Source organism: Trichomycterus rosablanca, chromosome 16 (genome assembly GCF_030014385.1).
Source record: "Trichomycterus rosablanca isolate fTriRos1 chromosome 16, fTriRos1.hap1, whole genome shotgun sequence".
NCBI classification, from domain to species: Eukaryota; Metazoa; Chordata; class Actinopteri; order Siluriformes; family Trichomycteridae; genus Trichomycterus; species Trichomycterus rosablanca.
In genome coordinates this window covers 8,689,127-8,714,655 of record NC_086003.1, presented here as the reverse complement: position 1 = coordinate 8,714,655, position 25,529 = coordinate 8,689,127, and the positions used below count along the sequence as shown (strand labels likewise).

General features: G+C 39.4%; 1 protein-coding gene across 1 annotated transcript; it reads right to left on the bottom strand.

Moving 5' to 3' along the window:
- Positions 1-3,507: 3,507 nt before the first annotated feature.
- Positions 3,508-24,535, bottom strand: dck (deoxycytidine kinase). Its single transcript, XM_063011597.1, has 7 exons — positions 24,399-24,535; positions 20,664-20,779; positions 16,904-17,097; positions 8,906-9,053; positions 8,379-8,494; positions 5,589-5,688; positions 3,508-4,897 (listed from the first exon to the last, which is right to left on the bottom strand). Exons 1-7 carry the CDS (start codon positions 24,487-24,489, stop codon positions 4,871-4,873), a joined length of 792 nt encoding a protein of 263 aa, XP_062867667.1. The 5' UTR covers positions 24,490-24,535; the 3' UTR covers positions 3,508-4,870.
- Positions 24,536-25,529: the final 994 nt, after the last annotated feature.

Below are 25,529 nucleotides of genomic sequence, written 5' to 3'. Positions count from 1 at the left end.
CTGACAAAAGTGGAAAGTGGAAAATTTTTATTGCTTTCACTGATGTTGCTGTTGTTGAGGCCTGGCATCGCCTTGCTGAAATGATTGTGGACTTCCCAGGAAAAGACATTGTCTTTATGGCAGCATGTATCTCCCTAAAATCCCAATATATGCCTCTGCGTCAGTGGTATTTTCACACATATGCAAGTCACCCATGTCATGCGCACTGATGCACCCCCATACCATGACAGATGTTGTTTTTTTTGCACCTTTCACTGATAAAAGTCTGAACAGTCTTTTTCATCTTTGGCACAAAAAGCTTGACACCCATTTTTCCAAAAACAAGATCAACCGTGGACTCATCCGACTACAGCCCGTTTCCACTGGCTTTTGGACCATATGAGATGAGGTCAGGCCCAGATAATTTAAGGCTTTTCTGCATACAATTGATATATGTTTTTCTCTTTGTGTAATAGAGTTTCAGGTTGCATTGCTTGAGACCAATACCCAACAACACATTTACACTTATGGGCAGTTTAGATCAGCCAGTCTACCTTTTGTTTGTGGAAGTTAGAGAAAGCTAGAGATCACATCCAAATGACTTCCTATAAAAAGTTCATAGCCAAGCCAGTGTGGTGGACTTAGAAATAGAGCTGAGTCCTAAACTGCTCTCTACTGGCCATATAGTGTTTTACACATAAAATACAGTATTTAGATTCTTTTTGAAAACAAAGTATCAAGTATTAAACTGGGTCCTGGATATTACACTTTCCTAGCTTATCTGGTACCAGGACCTTATCATCAGGTTCTTTAACTTTTGTACATTATGAGGTGCAATCTCTTTCAAAGGTACACATGTGTTGGATTATCTGACCAGTCTACCTTCTTATGCTCCACTGTTTATTTGCATGACCATTGCAGTTGATTTTGATGCTGGACATGAATTAGCATGGGCACTTTAACTGACCCGCAATTACAGAGCCCCACATCAAGAATGGTTTAACTCACTAACAGTGTGCAGTGACACATTCCCGTTATGACCAGTATTAAAATGATCTATAATTTGAGATCCATTACCCCCTCTGTTGGTCCATACCAAATGCAAAATTCTTCATGTCCTCTGGCATCAATGAGTCTTTTTGTTAGTTTGTCTGGCACCTTCCTAGAGAATTGCTGTTGGGTCTTCACTACAGCTGCTTCTAGGCATCCCCTAGTCTACTCCTATAACAATTTGGCTCCTTATTAAAGGCACTAAAATGTCAAAAGGTCACTTCATACTGGATAGATGGATGGATGGATAGGTAGGTAGGTAAGTAGGTAGACAGACAGACAGGTAGGTAAACAGAAAAATAAATAGATAGATAGATAGATAGATAGATAGACAGATAGGTAGACAGACTGACAGACAGATAAATAAATAGATAGACAGATAGACAGACAAATATATATATATAGATAGAAAGACAGACAGATAGATAGAAAGATAGATAAGTAGACAGACAGACAAATAGATAGGTAGACAGACAGACAGATAAGTAGACCGACAGACAGATAAGTAGACAGACAGATAAATAGTTACATAGATAGGTAGTTACATAGATAGATAGATAGATAGATAGGTAGTTACATAGGTAGATAGATAGATAGATAGATAGTTACATAGATAGATAGTTACATAGATAGATAGATAGATAGATAGATAGATAGATAGATAGTTACATAGATAGATAGATAGATAGATAGATAGATAGATAGATAGATAGATAGATAGATAGATAGATAGGTAGATAGATATAGTTACATAGCTAGACAGACAGACAGACAGTTAGATAGTTGGATGGATGGATGGATGGATGGATGGATGGATGGATAGATAGATAGATAGATAGATAGATAGATAGATAGATAGATAGATAGATAGATAGATAGATAGATAGATAGATGATTGGCAATGTCCATGAAACTGGGTATGTTGCAACATCTGTCCAGGACAAAGAGGTTGATGAAAATAAAATATATTAAAAAATAAAAATAATAATAATGACCTGTTAAAATCATTACAAAGTGGTTTCTGTTTCATGTTCCCTTAAGGATGAGGAAATTTTTTCTTTCGAAAAAGCAAAACAGCCTCTCGCCAACACTGCTTACTCAAAACACTTTAGTCTGGAAAAAACAGCCCAGTTTTCCACTAGAATTTGCTTGAAATGTTTATGAAAGCTTTCCAAGAAGAACCAACACTGCTATTTGACCAAAATCAGCAGGGATGAACTACTGCTGTATATTAAAACCTTTCAGTTTTATATCTGCATGATTAATAAATCTTTGAAACAGGATTATTAGTTAAAAATGCTAAGCCTTCTGTGTGCCATCAACCCGGGCCATGTCTTGATTTTACAATTATGCAATTGTAAAATCTATTTTGAAATATGGGCTATAGAAAAATTGTTAACACAAGTGAAGCTAGTTACTGTTTAAATCTTTGTTTTAAAAGGGAAAGTAATTATTTTTTAAGAATTGTTAAAAACGTATTTTGTTAAATTGTTAAAATACTTCACTAAATGTCACATTATGATTATTTTCCAGTAATAACAACTTTGGGAATGGCACAAATGTATAAAATAAAAAACACTAAACATGAGTCTATTTTGTATTTATCTTAAATTGAATATAATTTTTTCATACATACCAAAAAACATACATACTGAGAAGCAAGCAAGCACAGTTGTCAAATTAACCATGTAAGTTAGAAGGGTCTAAGCTTAACACTGAAGCAGAAGCTCAGATGACTGAACCTGAGAATTTGATCTATTTATCAGAGATTTGATTAAGTTAATACATTTGCAGCCATTGTTCACCTACTATAACAGGTAACATAATGAAAAACATATATAAAAAATAATAGCACCACTATAATCTGTATGATTTAAGCATTGCTTACCCGCACTATAATAATATTATTTATTAGGATTTTAACTTGTTTTACACTCTTTTAGGTTAGTTACTCATTACACAAGATTAACCAGTTCACAAGGTTATATCGAACACAGTCGTGGACAATTTAGTATCTCCAATTCCCCTCAGTTGCATGTCATTGGACTGTGGGAGGAAACCTACGCAGACACGGAAAGAACATGCAAACTCCACAGAGAAAGAACCCGGACCGGAGATCTGGGAATCTAACCCAGGACCTTCTTGCTGTGAGCCGACAGTGCTACCCACTTAGCCACCGTGCCGCCCACACTATAATAATACTAAGTACGGAACATAACGGTTCAGGTTTTGAGGCTTGAGATGTATAACTAATTCCACGATTTCCAGGTGGGTTAAGACTTAAATGAAAATAAATGACATTTCCTGGAGGACCGATTCTTTTAGGTCTAAGTGTTTTAGAGACCACATTGTTTTCATAATACAGTCCAAAAAGGTGTACTGTTTTACACCTCTACTTGGAACAGATTTTAACCAAAGCATCAATAATAGAAACAACAAATATGTGGTGTTTACACCTGCATTCTACAGTCCAAAATGTTCTGGATAATATGGGTATTATTCACTTATTGAACTCACTGACTATCTGTCTTGGCCAGACGGAATGGAACAGTGTGTACCTGGCAGTATGAAACCAAAGCAACGTGAGAGTTTTAATCAGGACAATACAGTGTTCAATTATGAAATAGTAGACTTTTATACATATATGGAAATGCTCATTTAAAAAGTGTTTCTTACATTTAGTTTTGACTTTTATTTCAGAATATGTTTCATGTTTTGTCTGATCAACTTCATTTCATTTATTAAATAATAATTATATTATTTATTAGGATTTTAATGTCATGTTTTTACACTTTGGTTACATTCATGACAGGACAGGTAGTTACTGGGTACACACGATTCATCAGTTCACAAGGTTAATGTCAAACAGTCATGGACAATTTTGTATCTTTAATTCACCTCACTTGCATGTCTTTGGACTGTGGGAGGCAACCGGAGCTACCCACACAGTCATGGGGAGAACATGCAAACTCCACACAGAAAGGGGATCAAACCCAGAACCTTTCTGTTGTGAGGTGACAGTGCTAATTTCTCCATTTCAGGCCTGCAACACATTCCAAAAAAATTTAGGGCTAATAAATCCTGTATTAACAGTTTTCCCAGATTGTTTCCCAATTTTGTTGATGAGGATTTTTGAAGTAATAAATACAGATATTTTACTCTTTAACATAGTTCTAACTTCACCCTACAGTTAACCCTAATTTAAAGCATTTTAGCATTCTGTCCTGCCCTAGAATGGATAACAGCACAACTTATTGACAATTACACATAGGAAACACTGAACGCAAGACAATGCAATAATGCAATGCACAAGGCAATAATAATGGGACACGGTGCCAATCCATTGCAGGGCTTTGGCCACCCTCCGTCACACTGTCTTGTCTGTGTAAAAGCCATGCTGGCCAATAGCACCACTGATTGAAAACAGAGAAAAGCAGACTGCCAAGATAATGGGGAGAAATCATGATAAAAAGAAACCATAATAAATAGAAACACTTCCACCTGGAGCAAATTAACGCTTAATGAGGCTCAGGTGACTGTCATTTAAGAAAAACGGACACGCCAATCATTTGCACCTTCTTATGCTATCTGCCGGCCTTAAACAGCAAAAAAACACACATTTAAATACTTAATCTACATTTTATGCAAATATGTTTTCATTTTTTCAATAATTAAAAAAAACAAGCGTACAAAAAAGTTTACAAAAATTCACAAGCATTAAAATATAAAACAAGCATTAAAATCATATAAAAACAAATACAAAAAAACACAAACAAACAGGGAATTTTGGATTCCATAATACAGCTCATGCATGCACAGACACAGACCCACAGCTTCCGTCTCATAAAGTGCTAAGAAATTCTTTTACCTGGAAAAGAGAAGAGAAAGAGAAGAGAAAAACATGTCAGCTGTCCTGTTATAGCGTCAACATGCAAAACACCGATATGATGAAAATATTACAGCTGCGAATTAAGGTTAACGTCTGGGCGGCACGGTGGCTAAGTGGGTAGCACTGTTGCCTCACAAGCTAGAAGGTCCTGGGTTCGATCCCCAGGTGGGGATCCTTGCATATTCTCCCCGTGTCGGAGTGGGTTTCCTCCGGGTGCTCCGGTTTCCTCCCACATTCCAAAAACATGCAGCCAGGCTAATTGGAGACACTGAACCAGTGCATTGTAGTGCCGGTCCCAAGCCCGGATAAATAGGGAGGGTTGTGTCAGGTAGGGCATCCGGCGTAAAAACTGTGCCAATTCAATAATGCGGATCACGACCCGCCGGCGACCCCTAATGGGAGCAGCCGAGGAAATAGAGAATTACGGTTAACGTCTATGTGCTAGTGTGTTTGTATGTTTTTCTACAACTACATTTTGCTCTACCTCATTACAAACATGACCACATTTTTTTGGAATTATGGCATTGCAACTATGGAACTCATCAATAAATGTTATTGATAATATTATTATTATTTCTAGACTTGTGCTCACAAAAAGCTGACGTTGCTCATGCTGTGTGTATAAATGTAAAATTGTATAATAAACAAGAGGAGATTTTTAAATTCCTACCTTCTCAATCATGTCAGCACACTTATTTTTATTGTCTTTGAAGTCGTCGTTGACGTCGAGAGTGAGGACTGGAACTTCACTCAGATAATCAAAGTCCATACTGCACAGCACACACACAGACACCAGTGCAAAATAATGTAAATAGTGTATTATTTATATGGCTTTAAATTGAACTGTCATGTATAATGCTAAACATAGGACTTTTCATTTCATTTTTATAATTTACAACTGCTTTATCCTGGTCAGGGTTGCATTTCATAAAAAATCCCAAGGCACAATTGTTTACAGGGCCGCAGACCTCATTGTACACTGCTCAAAAAATTAAGGGAACATTTAAATCACACATCAGATCTCGATGAACAAAAGATTCAACAGGGGACAGTAGTAGCATAGTGGGTAGAGCTTTGGGCTATCAACCGGAAGATTGGCGGTTCAAATCCAGGCTCTGTTATGCAGCCACTGTTGGATCCTTGAGAAAGGCCCTTAACCCTGTCTGCTCCAGGGGCGCCGTACGATGGCTGACCCTGCGCTCTGACCCCAGCTTCCAAACAAGATGGGATATGCAAAGAAAGAATCTTATTGTACTGTACACCTGTATATGTATATATGACAAATAAAGTATATCTATCTATCAAGTTGAAAATCTTTACTGATATAAATTGCGTAATTACTTAAGAACAAAATGACATAACAACAGTCAATGGTAACCACAATTATTAACCCATAAAGGGCTGGACTCAAATTCGTACCGAAAATTAAAGTTAAACATTAAAATTCCATGAATTTTATCATGGCAACTCATAATGTTACTCAGTAGTGTGTATGGCCCCACGTGCCTGTATGCACTCCCAGCAACGTCTGGGCATGCGCCTGATGAGACAGTGGATAGTGTCCTGGGGAATGTCCTCCCAGTCCTGGATCAGGGCATCAATGAGCTCCTGAACAGTCTGTGGCGTGACTTGGTGGCGTCGGATGCACTGATGCATAAAGTCTCAGAGGTTCTCAATTGGATTCAGGTCTGGGGATCGTGCGGGCCACTCAATGGCATCAAAGCCTTCATCGTCCAGGAACTGCCTACACACTCTGACCACATGAGGCCGGGCAATGTCCTGCAGCAGGAGGAACCCAGGGCCCACCGCACCAGCGTAAGGTCTGACAATGGCTCTGAGGATTTCATCTCGGTACCTAAGAGCATTTAGGGTACCTTTGGGTATCACGTGGAGGTTTGTGCGACCCTCCAAAGGTATGCATCCCAGACCATCAATGACCCACCACCAAACCGGTCATGCTGGATGATGTTGCAGGCAGCATAACGTTCACCAAGGTGTTTCCAGACTCTTTCACGTCTGTCACATGTGCTCAGTGTGAACCTGCTCTCATCTGTGAAGAGAACAGGGCCTGCTGCTGGGTTGATGCCCTTCTACGGCCCTATATTGATGTCCCTTAAGTGTAACTGACTTTGTGTTATACTGTGATGATTAAGTGTTCCCTTATTTTTTTTGAGCAGTGTATATCAATCATAAAGAATGTTTTAAGAAGTGTTTTTTTTTATTACTTCTGTGTGTCAAATGATACATTTACACACATCTAGAGTAATATTTACACATACCATTACCATTTACTGCACATGCATCTACAGTGGGGGAAATAAGTATTTGATCCCCTGCTGATTTGTAAGTTTACCCCCTTACAAAGACTTGAACAGTCTATAATTTTTATGGAAGGTTTATTTTAAGAGAGAGACAGAATATCAACAAAAAATCCAGAAAAAAAACATTAAATAAAAGTTTGAGCTCCCTTGAGATCATTGACAAGCTCCTCCCGTGTAATTCTGGACTGACCTCACCTTTCTCAGAATCATTCTTACCCCACCAGGTGAGATCTTGCATGGAGCTCCAGAGTGAGGGTGATTGACTGTGATCTTGTATTTCTTCCATTTTCGAATGATCGCACCAACAGTGGTCTCTTTCTCACCAAGCTTCTTGCTGATGGTCTTGTAGCCCATTCCAGCCTTGTGCAGGTCTACAATCTTGTCCCTGACGTCCATTGATAGCTCTTTGGTCTTGCCCATGGTGGTCGAGAGATTTGAATGGAAGAAACTGATTCTGTGACAGGAGTCTTTTATACAGGGACAGGACTAATTTGTGTGCCTTTTTTGCACATAACCGGTCTGTGGGGGTCAGAATTCTTGCTGATTGGTAGGGGATACAAATTAATTTATAACTTTTATTTAATGTTTTTTTTTCTGGATTTTTTGTTGATATTCTGTCTCTCTCTGTTAAAATAAACCTTCCATAAAAATTATAGACTGTTCAAGTCTTTGTAAGTGGGTAAACTTACAAAATCAGCAGGGGATCAAATACTTATTTCCCCCACTGTACATAGTGTAAAAGACAATGTATTAGGGATTCAGACAAGGAAAAAGATAGATAATATAAAGAATGAGTATTAAAAAAATACACTTTATCTGGATAATGCACTTTATCCATTTAAGTCTGAAGCTTATTCAAACAACCCCAGAACGCATCCTTAAACAGCTTAATTATGGGTAATTTTTTAACCAAAGCAACACCAACACCAGGAAAAGTTCTGACTGGCTGACAATCTCTAACCCATCAGTGACACTAGAGTGTTTTAAGACCCCAGAAATGCTGTACCAATGAAACCACATGTTGAAAATGGTCTGCCTTCTCTAAAATAACTGGTACGTGTTTGGTGGTCCTGCTCAATTGTGCAACCTAATAAACTGACTGGCAGCTGGAATGTGTGTATGATGTTCAGTGTGTGTACCTCATGGTCTTGTGCTGAAGCCAGCACTCGTGCTTGTAGTGCAGTTTCTCAAGATACTCCAGCGGAATCCCTTGCTCCTCCTCTCTGCCTCTCGTGTGCAACCTCTCTAAACACATCTGACACAACACACACACACACACACACACATAATCCTTATTTAAATCATTTTTGTGTAAACTAATCTTTTTTCTTTTTAACAAGTGCTGTTTTTTTACATCTGGTCTGTATTCTGGTCAGTGTCTGTAGAAGTTTGACATGCTGTCTTTCTATACCTGGGTTTTATCAAGGCACCCCAGATTCCTTCCACCTTCTCAAGAAAGAAGCCAGTATTCGAATTGGCTGCTCTAAGTAAAAAGTGGTTCAAAAAGTAATGTTTTGCAATCAACTGGCTCCCTAACCTGCATGTAATCCCACTGTTTTTGCACACATAGGTTCTGGATAGGCTTCAAACCCATCACAATGAATGGAGTGCATGAGTTATTATTTAAGTCAGTGTAGGATAAGAGACAGAAGGTGTGTGCGTGTACCTCTGGTTTGGCCCTCAGGTAGATGATACCGTCCAGCCCAATGTGCTGGCCGAACTGCTTATGCAGCCAGCTGTGCCAATCCTGATAAATGGCCCACTCAGTCTCATTCACACACTCACTCTCGTACAGATTTGCTGCAAATATGTATCTGCAGGAAAGAGAGACACAAAGTACAACTCATTAACATTATGGTCCCAAAAACAGCCCAGAATCAATTATTTCAGACCTATCTTATTTCAAACCTTCCCAAATATAACACAGGTCTCTGCTTTTGAGATAATGAATATCAATATGACTGCACATGTATTGTAAGGGGCGAGTGACAGTCTGTAGTCAGTGAATGGGCGGTGCAAGCGACAAAGAAATTGCAACATGGAACTGGAAATGACTAAATTGGGAGAAAAAAGGGGAAAAATACCCCCAAAATCCACATTTTAATTTAGGAAATACACCAACCAGGCATAACATTATGACACTGATTATCTCTTCATCACAGCACCTGTTGTGCAGCAAGTGAACATTTTATCCTCAAAGTTGGTGTGTTAGAAGCAGGAAAAATGGGCAAGCGTAAAGATCTGAGTGAGTTTGACAAGGGCCAATTGTGAAGGCTAGACGACTGGGTCAGAGCATCTCCAAAACTGCAGCTCTTGTGGGGTGTTCCCGGTCTGCAGTGGTCAGTATCTATAAACAGTGGTCCAAGAAAGGAACAGTGGTAAACCGGCGACAGGGACATGGGCGGCCAAGGCTCACTGATGCACGTGGGGAGTGAAGGCTGGCCCGTGTGATCCGATCCGATCCAACAGACGAGCTACTGTAGCTCAAATTGCTTAAGAAGTTAATGCTGGTTCTGATAGAAAGGTGTCAGAATACACAGTGCGTCACAGTTTGTTGTGTATGGGGCAGCAAAAGAGGGACCAACATAATATTAGGAAGGTGGTCGTAATGTTATGCCTAATCAGTGTATACAGTACTTCAGGTACATTTTGTAACCATTGTTTTAATACGTTTACACTTTTGGCATTTATAGTTATAGTTGTGACTAAATACAGACATCTCAGTTAAGGGCCCAACAGTGGCAACCTGGTCGCAGTTAGCTTGAACCAGCTTTCCAATTACTAGTCCAGTCCCTAACCTCTGAGCCACTGCTGCCCTAGATTGGCCACATGCTTTTAAACTGGGCACGCACAGCTTTCCAATCCATGATGTCATGTTTACATCAGTCAGTCCAATCCTTAATTTTACAGTGTACATTAATAACGTCTTCTAAACACCATGCCGTGTAGCCTATATATGTCCTGCTGGATATGTCCAACAAGTTGCAGCTAGGTTTTATGTTTGTTGTGCCATTCAGCAGACACTTTTATCCAAAGCGACTTACAGTTATGAATAGAGATGCATGAGTACCGATATTGGTATCGGGTATTTGCCCGATACCGCGCTCATTAACTCGTACTCGTACTCGCAAATGAGGCTCCGATACTAAACATCCGATACCGTGTGCCTAGTGCACGTTGCTGCGTTATGCCTAGTTCACACTACACGATTTTTGCCCTGATTTTCGTTCGGCGACTGGTCGGCGCTAGATTTGCCGGCTCGGGAGCAACTCGGCGTTCGCTCGGCGATCAAAACTCGGCTCTCGATCGCTAAGTGTGAACTATCCAACAACTCGATCCGACCGGCTCGCCGAGCGCTCAGCGACCGGATCGAGTTTTCTAGCATGTCAGATATCTGATCTGAGATGTGCGACTGGGAATGAGTGACATGTCGAACAGCCAATGAGAACACAGGATACGGTGTGAGGGGAAACGCAGGAGAGGAGTGTAAACAGGTGGGACAGGGGGATAATATAGTTTATATCAGAATACATCAGCACACACACACGTTTTACAGTATTTCTGACCTGATCGTTCTCTACAAAACATAACAACAAAACACCAAAATTGCCAAAATATTTATTAACCTCCAACTCACTACAGTTGGTGGACAGCGGCCCAATGCAATAGCCCACTTCTGATTACCACGTCCGGTGGTACGCACGCTGAGACGCTAGCCTAGTAGTTTGTTTGTAGCCTTTAGCTAAATAACTTTTTATATACGTATGTTTTAAACATATAATTTATACGTTAATCTTCCGTGTGTTGTTGATTTAGTTTTATTTTGTTTATCGTAAAAAAGCGCTTGTGTTTACTAACGTAAATTCGTGCTGTGTTGGAAACTAGGAAACTTCTGCTACCGGCATCCGAACGAAGCCCGGTTTTGTTTGTTTTTGTACTTCAGCGCATAAACATCATAATTATCCAGAATTAAAACCGTTTTCGGTCCGCACGAAGCGCGTTTGTGTTTGGTTGTGTTCTGTATTTCAGCTCTTAAAACACCTCTGTTTTGTGAGGAGTTATAACCGTTTCTGTTCGTAGGAAGCGCGTTTATTTGTTTAGTACACCAGCGCATAACACCGTTTTCCTTTAGAATTACAGCCGCTTTTGTCCGAACGAAGCACGTTTGTGTTGGTTTGGTTGGTGGTTTTTGTATTCCAGCTCATCATCGCCTGTTTCATCCGGAATTAAAGCCGTTCTTCTGTGACTACCAGCAGAAGCGCCGGTGAATCCAACATAAACATCATCTCCAACTCATCTTGTAAAGCTAAGTATATTTCTTTGTTGTTATGGCCCCAGCAGGAGCGCTGTATCCATGTTCCGAGTGTAATATGTTCAGTTATTCCTTCTCCGTGTTTAGTGATAACTTTACATGTGATAAGTGTAGATTAGTGGTTAGTCTGACGGAGAAGATCTCAGTGTTAGAAGGGCGCATTCGGGCGTTAGAACAGACTACTACTAGTGAGGGCTTAGATTCAGCTGTAGCAGTCCCGAATGCCAGCAGTTCAGGTACAGAACCCCAGACTCCGGCATTAGAGCCCTCACAGCGGGGCGACTGGGTGACGTAGTCGTAGGGAAAAGCACCGACCATCTCAGTTGCACGTGTCCAACAGGTTTTCCCCACTCAGTGAGCCACCCGCTGAGAAGCCTGTTAATGTAAGTGCTCTGGTTATAGGAGATTCTCAGCTCCGACACGTGCGTATTGCAACCCCCATAGAGACACCAGCAACCATAGTCACCTGTATTCCGGGGGCCAGGGCGCCTGACATCAGAGCAAACCTGAAAGTGCTGGCTAATGCTAATCGTAGATTTTCGAAGATTGTTATCCACGTCGGCACTAATGATGTTCGTTTACGGCAGTCTGAGGTTACTAAGAGTAATGTTAAAGAGGTGTGTGAGTTAGCTAGGTCGATGTCTGAGGCAGTAGTGTGCTCTGGCCCCTTACCGATTCGACCCAGTGGCGAAACCTACAGCAGGTTGTTGTCGCTGAACCGCTGGATGTCTAAATGGTGCTCAGAAAACTGCATCGATTTTGTAGATAACTGGTCCACCTTTGAGGGAAGGCCTGGTCTTTTGAAGCGGGATGGTGTCCACCCCACGTGGGAGGGTGCTGCTCGCATTTCTTGCAGCATAGGTGACAGGCTTTACCACCGCGTTAGTGTAGCGGCAGATAGTGTTAAATGACTATCCAGAGCCAAGACCAGGCAGCAGATTAACAGGCCTAACCGACTGTCTGCGAGTCGCCATCGGACGTCACCCGGAATCCTTAGGTCACAAACCATTGAGACTGTGTCTGTTTACCGTGGCAGGTGTAAGCCAAAACAAAATCAAAAAGTATGTCATAATAACTTAATTAAAATTAATCTAAATGAGCATCATGAAAACCCTAGTAAAGTTAAACTAAAGTTAGGACTTCTAAACATCAGGTCACTTGCATGCAAAACAGTAATTATAAATGAAATAATTACAGATAATTGTCTTAGTGCCCTGTGTTTAACCGAGACCTGGGCTAGACCTGATGAGTATCTAGGTTTAAATGAAGCATCTCCTCCGGGTTACAGTTATGAACATAAGCCACGTCTTAGCGGTCGTGGTGGAGGAATAGCCGCAATTTATGATAAAGACATAGGTCTTACTGTAAAATCATCTCCCATAACAAACTCGTTTGAAGTTCTTATCTCTGACATAACCAATAAATGTTCATCTGATAAAAATAGTATGTTTAAACTGGTTACTGTTTATCGACCCCCTGGTCCTTACTCAGAATTTCTTAACGAATTTGCCGATTTTCTTTCTAAATTAGTCTTATCAACTAAGAAAGCTTTAATTGTTGGTGACTTTAATATTCATTATGAGGATAAGTGTAATCCACTCAAAATTGCGTTTGATTCTATTTTAGAATCCTTAGGCATCACCCAAAATGTAACAGGACCCACTCACCGCTGTAAACATACCTTAGATTTAATACTTACTTATGGTATAAACATAGACAACCTGGAAATTATACCACAGAATGACTTAATCTCTGATCACTCCCTACTAATATATGAAGTGTCCCTGTCCAATAATATACAGCAACCAAATCGTTTTAAATGTAAGCGCACTATTACATCTGCAACTGCAGCAGCGTTCATAAACTGCCTACCAGAATTACCAAATATATCAGCATCAGAACCTAAAGAACTAGATCAGGCAACTCAAAACCTAGAGACCGTACTGCGCACAACCTTAGATAACGTAGCCCCACTCAAAACTAAACTGATTAGGGAGAAAAAACTTGCTCCTTGGTACAATGACCACACATGCGCACTTAAACAAGCAGCACGGAAATTAGAACGCAAGTGGCGTCACACTACACTGGAGGTGTATAAGATTGCTTGGAAAGATGCTCTAACTGAGTATAAACATGCACTTATAAAAGCTAAATCTTTATATTATTCATCCCTAATAGAGAAAAATAAAAACAATCCTAGATTCCTTTTTGAGACAGTGTCCAAATTAACTAAAAACGTCAATGAAACTGAATCTAATATACCGCCTGACTGTACCAGTGATGATTTTTTAAAATTCTTTAATGACAAGATAGAAAAAATACGACTTCAGAGTCAGTGTGTCACTTGCCAATGTTAAGTATGGACTCACTCCGAGCAGCATTGGTGATAATAGTAACGAGTTAATCCAACTAAATTCCTTTAATCCAATCTCCCAAAATGAACTAACTGTGTTGATTAAATCATCGAAGTCATCATCGTGTATACTCGATCCTGTTCCAACTCGTTTACTTAAAGATTTACTCCCAGCTATTGTAGAGCCCCTGCTTACATTAATCAATGCATCCCTTAGCCTTGGGTATGTACCTAAATTGTTTAAAAGTGCTGTTATTAAACCCCTGATTAAAAAACCTAATCTTGATCCACATGTTTTATCTAATTATAGGCCAATTTCAAACCTTCCTTTTGTCTCAAAGATATTAGAAAAAGTCGTTTCCAAACAGCTATGTTCTTATTTGAATGAAAATTGTATTCATGAAAAATTTCAATCAGGATTTAGACCCAACCATAGTACCGAAACCGCATTAATTAGAGTAGTTAACGAGTTGTTAATGTCTTCTGATAATGGATGTGTCTCTTTTCTTGTTCTATTAGATCTTAGTGCAGCGTTTGATACGGTCGATCATAACATTTTACTGGAGAGGCTAGAAAATACAGTAGGTGTTAAAGGACTCGCACTCTCTTGGTTTCAATCATATTTGACTGACCGCTCTCAATTCGTTTATGTAAATAATAAATGCTCAGAAACTACAAAAGTAAAGTGTGGTGTTCCACAGGGGTCGGTACTTGGACCGCTATTATTTACACTCTATATGCTTCCACTAGGTGAAATTATTCATAAACATGGCATAAACTTTCACTGCTATGCAGATGACACACAGCTGTATATATCAGCCAAACCAAATGATACTGACACAATCAGTAAGATAGAAGATTGTGTAAACGACATAAAAAACTGGATGTCGTGTAATTTTCTTTTACTTAATTCAGATAAAACTGAGGTTTTACTTGTTGGCTCTAAAGCTGCAAGAGACAAGTTGTCTAACCTGGTGCTAAACTTAAACACGTTCTCTGTTACTCCTAGCCCAGATGTAAAAAACTTAGGTGTCACAATAGATTCAGATCTCTCCTTTGATACACACATTAATAATATTACTAGAGTTGCTTTCTATCATTTGCGTAATATCTCTAAAATAAGAAATATACTATCTGTTAATGACGCCGAAAAACTGATCCATGCGTTTATAACTTCTCGGTTAGATTATTGTAATGCTCTTCTAACTGGATGCTCTGGTAGATCCTTAAACAAACTCCAGTTAGTTCAAAATGCAGCAGCTCGAGTGCTAACTAGAACTAAAAAATTTGATCATATCACTCCTGTACTATCATCTCTACACTGGCTGCCAGTTAAATTTCGCATTGATTACAAAATACTTTTACTAACCTATAAAGCGCTACATGGTCTGGCTCCACAGTATCTGAGTGAGCTTATTAATTACTACAACCCAGCACGTCCACTTCGTTCACAAGATGCAGGGTTACTTATAGTTCCTAAAATTAAAAAGACCAAAGCTGGTGGAAGAGCGTTTTCTTACAAAGCTCCACAACTCTGGAATAATCTTCCTGCCTCTGTTCGGTATTCGGACACAGTCTCAATGTTTAAGTCTAAACTGAAAACATATTTATTTTCTCAGGCTTTTGATTAGTATAGACAAAGGCGCAGAGCTTGGGGGTTCTTGGTCATAGAAACTTGTGGTGATCAGGGATGTTGGGTCGCTGTCGTTCTGCCTCTCTTGTCCAATCACTCTGGTTTGGGTAGGAGAGGTGGGCGCTGATGTCCTGTGAAAGCCTTCATGACCTTGTTACCTGCTCGCTCTCCCTTTTAGTTATGCTGTAATAATTAGGGCTGCCGGAGTCTAAAACTCTCTGTAAAACTGTTTGTCAACTAGCATTGTACATTATTAACTACATTCTCTGTTGTTTTACCCCGAGGGCATTCTGATGGAAACCTGTTTACCCGCCGAGGTTAAGGATTAAAGTCGAGACTGCCGGGACAACGATGCTGCTCCTGTCAGATGTGACGGGTCTGGAGTAATTGCAACGACAAGAAATCACTACAGACTTTATTGAAGACTAGAGCGGATAACAACTCTATTATTATTTAATTGTTTATTTATCTATTTATTACCACTGTATGACTTTTAGATCATTCAATTCTGTGTTTGTATGATTTGTGTAAATCGTGTATTTATTTAAAGTATCCTCCAGACCACCCAAGAAGGATGGGCCCTGTTGAGTCTGGTTCCTCTCAAGGTTTCTTCCTGTAATTTTCAGGGAGTTTTTCCTTGCCACAGTCGCCCTCGGCTTGCTCAACAGGGGTTTTTGTATCTGTTGGTCCTGGATTTTGTAAAGTTGCTTTGAGACAATGTATATTGTAAAAAGCGCTATATAAATAAAGTTGACTTGACTTGACTTGACTACAGAACAATCCATGCTATTCGTGTTGCCAAATCCACTCAGATTCATTTATTTTCCTCCTTGATTTCATCACGTCAGCGCACAAACACTTTGATCACTCGCTACTTGTTGACGTGCATTTTTGGACGTGGTATCATTAAACTTCTCGTCACTTCTCACGTGTGTTTTTGTTTAAAAAAAAAAACGGTATTCTAAATAGGTATTGGTATCGGTATCGGCAAGTACAAAAATACATGTACTTGTACTCGTACTCGGTTGGAAAAAAAATGGTATTGATGCATCCCTAGTTATAACTGTATACCATGCAAGCAATTGAGGGTTAAGGTCCTTGCTCATAGGGCCCAAAAGCGGTAACTTTGTGATAGTGGGGACTGAATTAGCAGCCTTTTGATTATTAGTCCAGTACCTTAACCATTACGCTACCACTGCCTTATAGGTATACCACTGCCAGTATTGATGTTAATGTGGGTATTCATACAACATTTCAATTTTAATGTACATTTAAAACAATTTTTATGTGTATTACCATAATAAGCGTCTACTTTGAATTAGTTGTAAGTAATTGAACATCTATTTAGGCATTAATTCAAACACACCTGTCGCTGTAGACGGATCTCTCGAAAAACTGCACAGGGTTCTCGGCTTGGCGCAGTTTGCCGTTGGCCGAGTTCATCTGGGCGCGTACACGACTCATGCATGCATAGCTCTGGAATGTGTAGGCCCAGCGCTCTGGCTTCTCATACATCATCTGCAGTAGGTTCCCCCCAGTCTTCTGAGATGTGGTCAGCTCCTGACACACACACACACACAACAGAGTCATTTTATATACATATATACATTCTCAGCAGTGCTATTAGTTGGTCGGGAGTCCACATACACACACGACTGGCTATCAAAAGATTATGTTGTACTCACTCCCTTATTCAAAAAAGGAACGATTCGATTTAAAGGAGAACCTTCATGTTGTCCGCACATATGAATTCAAGTTCAATTGAATTTGGTTATTTTAAAGCCACCTAATACAAAGTTTAAGACCAGACTTAGAGAGGATAGCCAGCAACAAGATAGACAGAGACAAATACAGGAAGAACAAAAGACGGGACATTCTGGAGAAACACTATACATATGCTCAACAAGTCATAATCAACTTTGACTGCACTTATATAACAATATATACACTGATCAGCCATAACATTAAAACCACCTCCTTGTTTTTACACTCACTGTCCATTTTATCAGCTCCACTTACTGTATAGAAGCACTTTGTAGTTCTACAATTACTGACTGTCATCCATCTGTTTCTCTACATGCTTTTTAGCCTCCTTTCACCCTGTTCTTTAATGGTCAGGCCCCCCACAGGACCACTACAGAGCAGGTATTATTTGGATGGTGGATCATTCTCAGCACTGCAGTGACACTGACATGGTGGTGGTGTGTTAGTGTGTGTTGTGCTGGTATGAGAGGATCAGACACAGCAGCGCTGCTGGAGTTTTTAAATACCGTGTCCACTCACTGTCCACACTATTAGACACTCCTACCTAGTTGGTCCACCTTGTAGATGTAAAGTCAGAGACGATCACTCATCTATTGCTGCTGTTTGAGTTGGTAATCTTCTCTAGACCTTCATCAGTGGTCACAGGACGGCTGGATATTTTTGGTTGGTGGACTCTTCTCAGTCCAGCAGTGACAGTGAGGTGTTTAAAAACTCCAGCAGCGCTGCTGTGTCTGATCCACTCATACCAGCACAACACACACTAACACACCACCACCATGTCAGTGTCACTGCAGTGCTGAGAATGATCCACCACCTAAATAATGCCTACTCTCTGGTGGTCCTGTGGGGGGCCTGACCATTGAAGAACAGGGTGAAAGCGGGCTAAAAAAGTATGCAGAGAAACAGATGGACTACAGTCAGTAATTGTAGAACTATAAAGTGCTCCTATATGGTAAGTGGAGCTGATAAAATGGACAGTGAGTGCAGAAACAAGGAGGTGGTTTTAATGTTATGGCTGATCTGTGTATATTCAGCATCAAGTTTTATATTTGGAGCGGCTCCTATAACTCATAATTCGTTGCCACTCTGGAATTGGCCCAATATATTGCTTTGTGCTATAAAGATATTTGGGTGAGGCAAAACTGTGCACATACATACGGCTGTTTTTAACTGTTAGCTGACTCCCATGGGGTGTGTAGCATGTATTTTGTTCACAGCTGCTGACTGCAAAACAGGAGTGCCTCAAGTCCATTTCAGATTTGCCATACCACTATTGCACATGTCAAATCCAAGCATGTTATAGTGACATTTAAACTATGTACTAGCTTGGTCAAACTCACAAGTCTAGTGTTGAAATACCAAGATAGGTCCTAATATTTCATTTCTAAAAACCCATTAATCAACATGCAATCATCTTTAACATGTAAGTTGGCTGTTTCTGCCACACCCATCGCTAACAGGTGTATAAAACCCTACTAACAGCTATGCAGTCTCAACAGAAAACATTTGCAGTGTCCCATGTGGTACTGTCACAGGATGTCAGATTCCTGCCCTGGTCAACTGTGAGTGTTGTTAGTGTCAAGTAAAATGAAACCGTGTGTGTGCTGAAGTGTATAGCTTTTGAAAATCGTGTCTTTAGTTGCCATCCTTAGTACAAAGTTCTAGATATCTTTAAAATGGTTCATAAGAAAATTTATAGGTTACGTTTCTATGGCCGAGAAGCTGCACTCAATTTAAATATGTTTTGTAGAGGGATGTATCTGCAAATCTACTGTGCCAGCTGTTAACCATGTCAATCATGTTTTATCCCCATTCAAATGTTTGATATGAACAATAACTGAAGCTCTTGTCCCACGGCTGTAATTGTAAGCTTTGTGCTGTTGTCGCTTGACTGGCTGGTTTGAATAATTACACGAATAAGCAAATATACAGGTGGTACAAAGCACACATACATTTACATTTTCTGCATTTAGCAGACACCTTTATCCAAAGCGACTTACATTACAGTTACAGTATACAGTCTGAGCAATTGAGGGTTAAGGGCCTTGCTCGAGGGCCCAACAGAAGCAACCTGCAAGTGTGTGGCTTGAACCAGCAACCTTCTGATTACTAGTCGGCTACGGCTTGCTCACTCGGCTACGGCTTGCTCAGCTTAAAAAAGTGGCTGATGTGTATATGAGCGGTGAAAATGCAAATAAAATAAAACTGCAGTGTTCCTTACATTTACTTTGACTTTTATTTGATTGCAGACAGGATGAACCCAAGATATTTCATGGTTTGTCTGCTCAACTTCATTTCATTTATTAATAAACACATTCCAAAATAAAAGTTGGGGCAGGCGCAATTTAGGGCTAGTAATGAGGTGAAAATACTAAATAATGATGTGATTGCAGGACCATCCAGACTGTTATCAGCAACAAGTTCAAAAGCCAGGGTCTGTCATGGTATGGGGCGGTGTCAGTGCCCCCTTGGCAAAGGTAATTTACACTTCTGTGATGGCAGCATTAATGCAGAAAAGTACATTGAGATCTTAGAGCAACATGTGCTGCCTTCAAGACGTCATCTTTTCCAGGGACGTTCATGCATTTTTCAACAAGACGATGCAAAACCACATGCTGCACACATTACAAAGGCATGGCTGCGGAAGAAGAGGGTACGGGTACTGGACTGGCCTGCCTGCAGTCCTGACCTGTCCCCAATAGAGAATGTGTGGAGAATTTTGAAATAAGAATTGCGACAACGACGACCCCGTACTGTTGCACATCTTAAGACGTGTTTGCAGGAAGAATGGGACAAAATAAAAGCTGAAACACTAAATCACTTTGTATCCTCGGTGCCAAAACGTCTTTTATGTGTGGTGAAAAGGAATGGCAACATTACAAAGTGGTAAATGCTTTACTGTCCCAACTTTTCTTGGAACGTGTTGCAGGCCTGAAATGCAGGAATGGATGTTTATTAATAAATGAAATGAAGTTGATCAGACAAAACATGAAAAATCTCAAGTTCATCCTGTCTGCAATCAAATAAAAGTCAAAGTAAATTTATTTGCATTTTCCATGCTGTCCCAACTTTTTCTGATTTGGGGTTGTAAATTATACTGTTAACTGTAGATGAAATAAAGGTACATTTTAAGCCAGCATTACAACTGAGCCAGTGAAGACACCAGTATGCACAACGTTCAGCTGTTCAGAACGGTACCATCTGTCAATTCCTGTGGGGTTGTGGAGTTATTGGCACAGCTGCTTCATGCAAATTTGTCAACAAGAGGAAGCACTTTCTCTAGGGTAACCAACGACATGCAGTCAGAAAGTTATGATACAAGTTATAATTAATCATAACTGTTTTTGTTTATTTAAAACTACCTCGAATTCACTGTGTTCTGTTTGGACGTTGCACCATCTGGCGATGGGTTCGGGAACCACTTCCCATTCTTTGTCTTCTTGCTGCAGTAAGCGCACAAATGTGGACTTTCCCGCAGCTGTACACACACACACACACACACACACACACACACACACACACACACAGAGATAGAGAAAAATGCAACTGTTATGGCAATCTAGTGCAAAGTCTGGACACCCTATGATCCAGGTTTTGTTGAGCATGTGCTTAATTTAACGTAATGGACATAAATAAAACATGCAACCCATCATGTGCAAACTAAATATAATATGCATACATAAAAACTAAAATAGTGGATAGAATGTGTTCACTTTTTACATTTAAAAAATCAACAACATATGGATTTTACTCAGGGATTTTGTCCAAACGTTTGCATTAGCAGAGGTGAAAAGTAACGAATTACATTTACTCACGTTACTGTAATTGAGTAGTTTTTTTGTGTACTTGTACTTTTTAAAGTAGATTTTACAACCAGTAATTTTACTTTTACTTACTTAAGTATGTTTTGTATTAAGAATTGTAATTCGCTACATTTTAAATAACATCCGTTACTGAGTAAAATAAACGCTACAAATTGCGTCTGGTTAACTGCTGCAGTGAATTCTGCGATGGAGAGTCGGCTCTTTTGGCTCGGTTCCTTTTAAAGAGCCGTTCAAAAAAATGGCTCTTCATTCTTTTGTTCAGGCAGCGAGAGGCGCTACTGTAACTATAATACAGCCCCGATATTAATATCAATGATGAACAATCATCTAATTCAAACAACACTTAAATGAGAAAAAAGGATCGTTGTCAAAAGTATACAAATTGACAACAAGTATATTTTAATAACAAAAATAGTTTAAAATAATTGCAATAAATCATCTGTTGTATAACTTGTAGCCAAACTGGGCTTACATTTCATTACATTCCGCTCAGTAATACGTGATAGAGAAAAAACTACAGGGAAGAGAGAGACATACTGTGGTTGCATTGCATTTAGTTTCAGAAAAATCCTCCTTTGTGCAGAGATGTGCCTGTGTTTGTTTCTGCTAAGCGGAATGGGTGGATTACCGCCGATAAGAAGTGCGCACACACAAAAAAATACATGACATGCACGACTCGGTTCCTTTCATTCATTTTAAAGAGCCATTCAATAGAATCGGATCGTTCACGAACGACCCATCACTAGTGGTTATACAGTTTGAAAAAGTTTTATGGAATGGTCTGTACTAAAATGACACAATACACATCCCTAAATGTTTTAAATGTTGTATCAACATGTTTTTTTTTATTATATTTCAATAAACATCAACTATTGTGAGATTTACATTCACCTGTCACCCTCTCCTGTTAAAAAAAGTAACTAAGTAACGTTTACTCTGAGTACATTTTAAATGAGTTACTTTTTACTTAAGTAGATTTTTAGACTAGTAACTTTACTCGTACTTAAGTAAAAATTCATTAAAGTAATAGTACTTTTACTTGAGTACAATATTTTAGTACTCTTTCCACCTCTGTGCATTAGTCTGGATAGCGAAAGGTATATGCTCCTCGGTAATAACTACAACTTGGCTTCATGCACTTTTTAGACGCTCCCTTGGCATTTCCACGCAGATCATATTAACAAAATAGCCTTAAAGAAAAAGTAATACAAAACACTTCTGAAACATATTTGATTGTAGTTTGTTCCTTGTTTACTGCAGAATCAGTTAGTGCAGTTTTAATCAATTTTAGATGTTTATTAGCCGAGAACGAGACGAAAGAAACTCTAGTCAGGCGAATGTCCAATATTTACATTTTCAGCATTTAGCGGACGCTTTTATCCAAAGCGACTTACAGTATACAGTCTAAGCGACTGAGGGTTAAGAGCCTTGCTCAAGGACCCAACAGTGGCAATCTGGCAGTGGTGGGGCTTGACCGGCAACCTTCTGATTACGAGTCCAATACCTTAACCACTAGACTACAACTGCCCTTACATAAAACTAACCTTATCGCGGTGTCAATCGGTTACAAGCATGAATGTAATGACACAATGACTACTAGAGCTGGGTGGTTCCTGAATCACCCGGGTTAATGATTCGAATCTTTGTACTGAATCAGGAATCACAAGTCAATCTCAATTAACCCAGATCCTATGAGTCCTCATAACTGGCTGCTGCTAGCTAGTGGTGGTAAATTCGGTTCATTTTGTAGACTCGGGTTAATCTGAGTCACTTGTACTGACATTCTGATTGCGATTGATTTACTGCATGAAAATGCATCCAAATATCACTTGTCTTCCATGCACTCATCTTCAGTAAATAAATCCTTCTCTCTTTATTCTCTTGTCACCTCACACTTCTCCTGTCAGTGACAAGTTGACACTTTTTTCTAAGTGGAATCTTGATCATGGGGGAAGAGGGGGGTGGACTCACCTACCAAATCAGATGGGTATATTAATGGGTCAAGGGTTTAAAATTACCATGGGGGCTATGATACTCCTGTAAGCATTTGCATTTTAATCATAATATAACTATATTTTGTTGTTGTTTTGCAAGAAAATATGCTGCATTACTAACCTATACCACTACTACTGATAATAATAATAATAATAATAATAGCATGTGCATAAAATCAGCCACATAACGAACACCAGTGTGTTTAACCGCTTGTTTATTGGAATATTTAACTTATTACTTAGATTCACGGACTGGAGTGAAGTCGGTTCAGCCAAATCATCTGAGTCCGCGGTGTTTCGGTGAGTCGGCTCACTCGCCTTGTGTACTTAGCAGGAGCCAATCAGAGGACTCATAGGATCCGAGTTCATTGAGAATTCGGACTCGTGATTCCTGATTCAGTACAAAGATTCGAATCATTAACCCGGGTGATTCAGGAACCGCCCAGCTCTATTTGACTGTAGTTTGTTCCTTGTTTACTGCAGAATCAGTTCGTGCAGTTTTATTCATTTTTGGATAGTTATTAGCCGAGACCGAGACGAAAGAAACTCGAATGTCAGGCTAATGTCCAATATAAAACTAACTTTACCGCGGCATGTATGTAATGACACAATGTCTAGATATTCATGTCTATGGTTCTAGTGCCATCACTAACAGTTTGCCACTGTTGCCCCCTAAACAACTGCTTTGGATAAAGGCATATGCTGAAAAAACTGCACGTTTTATTATTTATACCTATTGATAACTGACATTTGATAAAACATGTTATGCTATACAGATCGAATGACTGTTTAAATGCTCGTTTAAGCAGTGTCCTTATTTTAAACGTTCTAATTAGCTATTGGTTTGTTATATGCGAGTTGTATGATGACTGTGAGGTTCTTTTTGTTCAAGGAAAAGTGAGACCTTTTGTATTATATGTATACTTATACTTCTTATATTACATTATACTTCTTAAATTATATTTATACTTCTTATATCTCTTAACAATAGCATACATGTAAACTGACTGGAGTAGTTTACCCTTCAAATCTTAGAGCTAACCAACTACTGTACTAGGATCCTTTTGTATTTGGTCTGTAGCACTAATAGTAATAAAAGTAAACTTAAACGAAATGTCGACATAGTTAACAAGTACAGAATGTCAGTTATGTTGTACATATTGCATGGTACAAGTAGATAATGTACATAGTTAGCATGTCACCTCTGTTAATATATTTCCCCTCAATATGAATCTTTGTACGAATGACTCCAAGTGTCAGATAGTATTTCTGTACTCACCAATGTTCCCCTCGATAGAAATGCGCTTTATTCGTTTCTCCAGGCTGTCGTTGAGAGGACCGGAACACGCTCTTTTAGAATTGCGAGGCATTTTTAATACACAAATGTGAAGCTAACTGCACTGTTGCTCCTTCTGACTGGATTTTAAAAAGTGCGCGCGCGGAACCAGAGCTCGCTTGATTTTGGCGCTCTGTAAACAGGATGAACTACAGTACAAGGACGTTAATATTTCCAGCCAATGGCTGATGAGCATGTGACTTGCTTATTGGTTGGCGAACAGGCATAGCAAAGCTTTGATTGGTCACTGGTGACGTTTCCGTAACATGTGTGGTTCATGACGTTCTGCAGCGCCTTAAGCCTGAGTCAGCCTAACAGCGTTGTACGAGGGTTCTTCAAAAAGTTTCCGCACTTATTTAAAAAATAAACTCTATTAAGAATCTCAAAACAAATGACATCACTTTCTACATATGCACCTTCCTTTGCGATCTATTTTTCCCAGCGTGGTACCATTTTAATGCCATCAACAAAAATGCTTTCACAGACATCCCAAGTTGCAAAAATTCATTTCAGGGAGGTACCTCCGGACCTCGAGCACGACCCCCAAGCCTAAAAAAAAAAAAAAAAAAGCTAAAAAACACACCAAAGGATATGGGTGATAACAGAACTTTTAGGAGCTGCTAACTGTAATACATAGTGCACTAGATAGTGTGAAAGATATTAGATTTAGGTTCCCTACATAGTGCACTACATTGTATATTAGAAAAGAATTTATGTTCCTTACTTAGTGCACTAGATAGTGTACTAGATAATAGACTTATGTTTCTTACATAATGCTTTAGGTAGCGTATTAGAATTTATGTTCCCTACGTAGTGCACTAGATAGTGAATTAGACAATTGGTTTATGTTCCCTACACAGTGCACTAGATAGTGTATTAGATAACGCATTCATGTTCACTACATAGCGCACTAGAAAGTATAACTAGATGATTTGTGTTCCTTACATAGTGCACTAGATAGTGTATTACATAATTAATTATGTTCCCTACATAGTGCACTAAATTGTATATCAGATAACGGATTTATGTTCCGTACTAGACAGTATATTAGACAATTGATTTATGTTCCCTACA

Bases quoted from the DNA above. Each gene is read 5' to 3' on its own strand.
- dck (XM_063011597.1), bottom strand. From the start codon at position 24,489: ATGCCTCGCAATTCTAAAAGAGCGTGTTCCGGTCCTCTCAACGACAGC. The intron at 20,780-24,398 runs GTGAGTACAGAA...GTGTGTGTACAG, and splicing joins TTCTATCGAGGGGAACATTG to CTGCGGGAAAGTCCACATTT. The intron at 5,689-8,378 runs GTACACACACTG...TGTGCTGTGCAG, and splicing joins CTTCAGCACAAGACCATGAG to TATGGACTTTGATTATCTGA.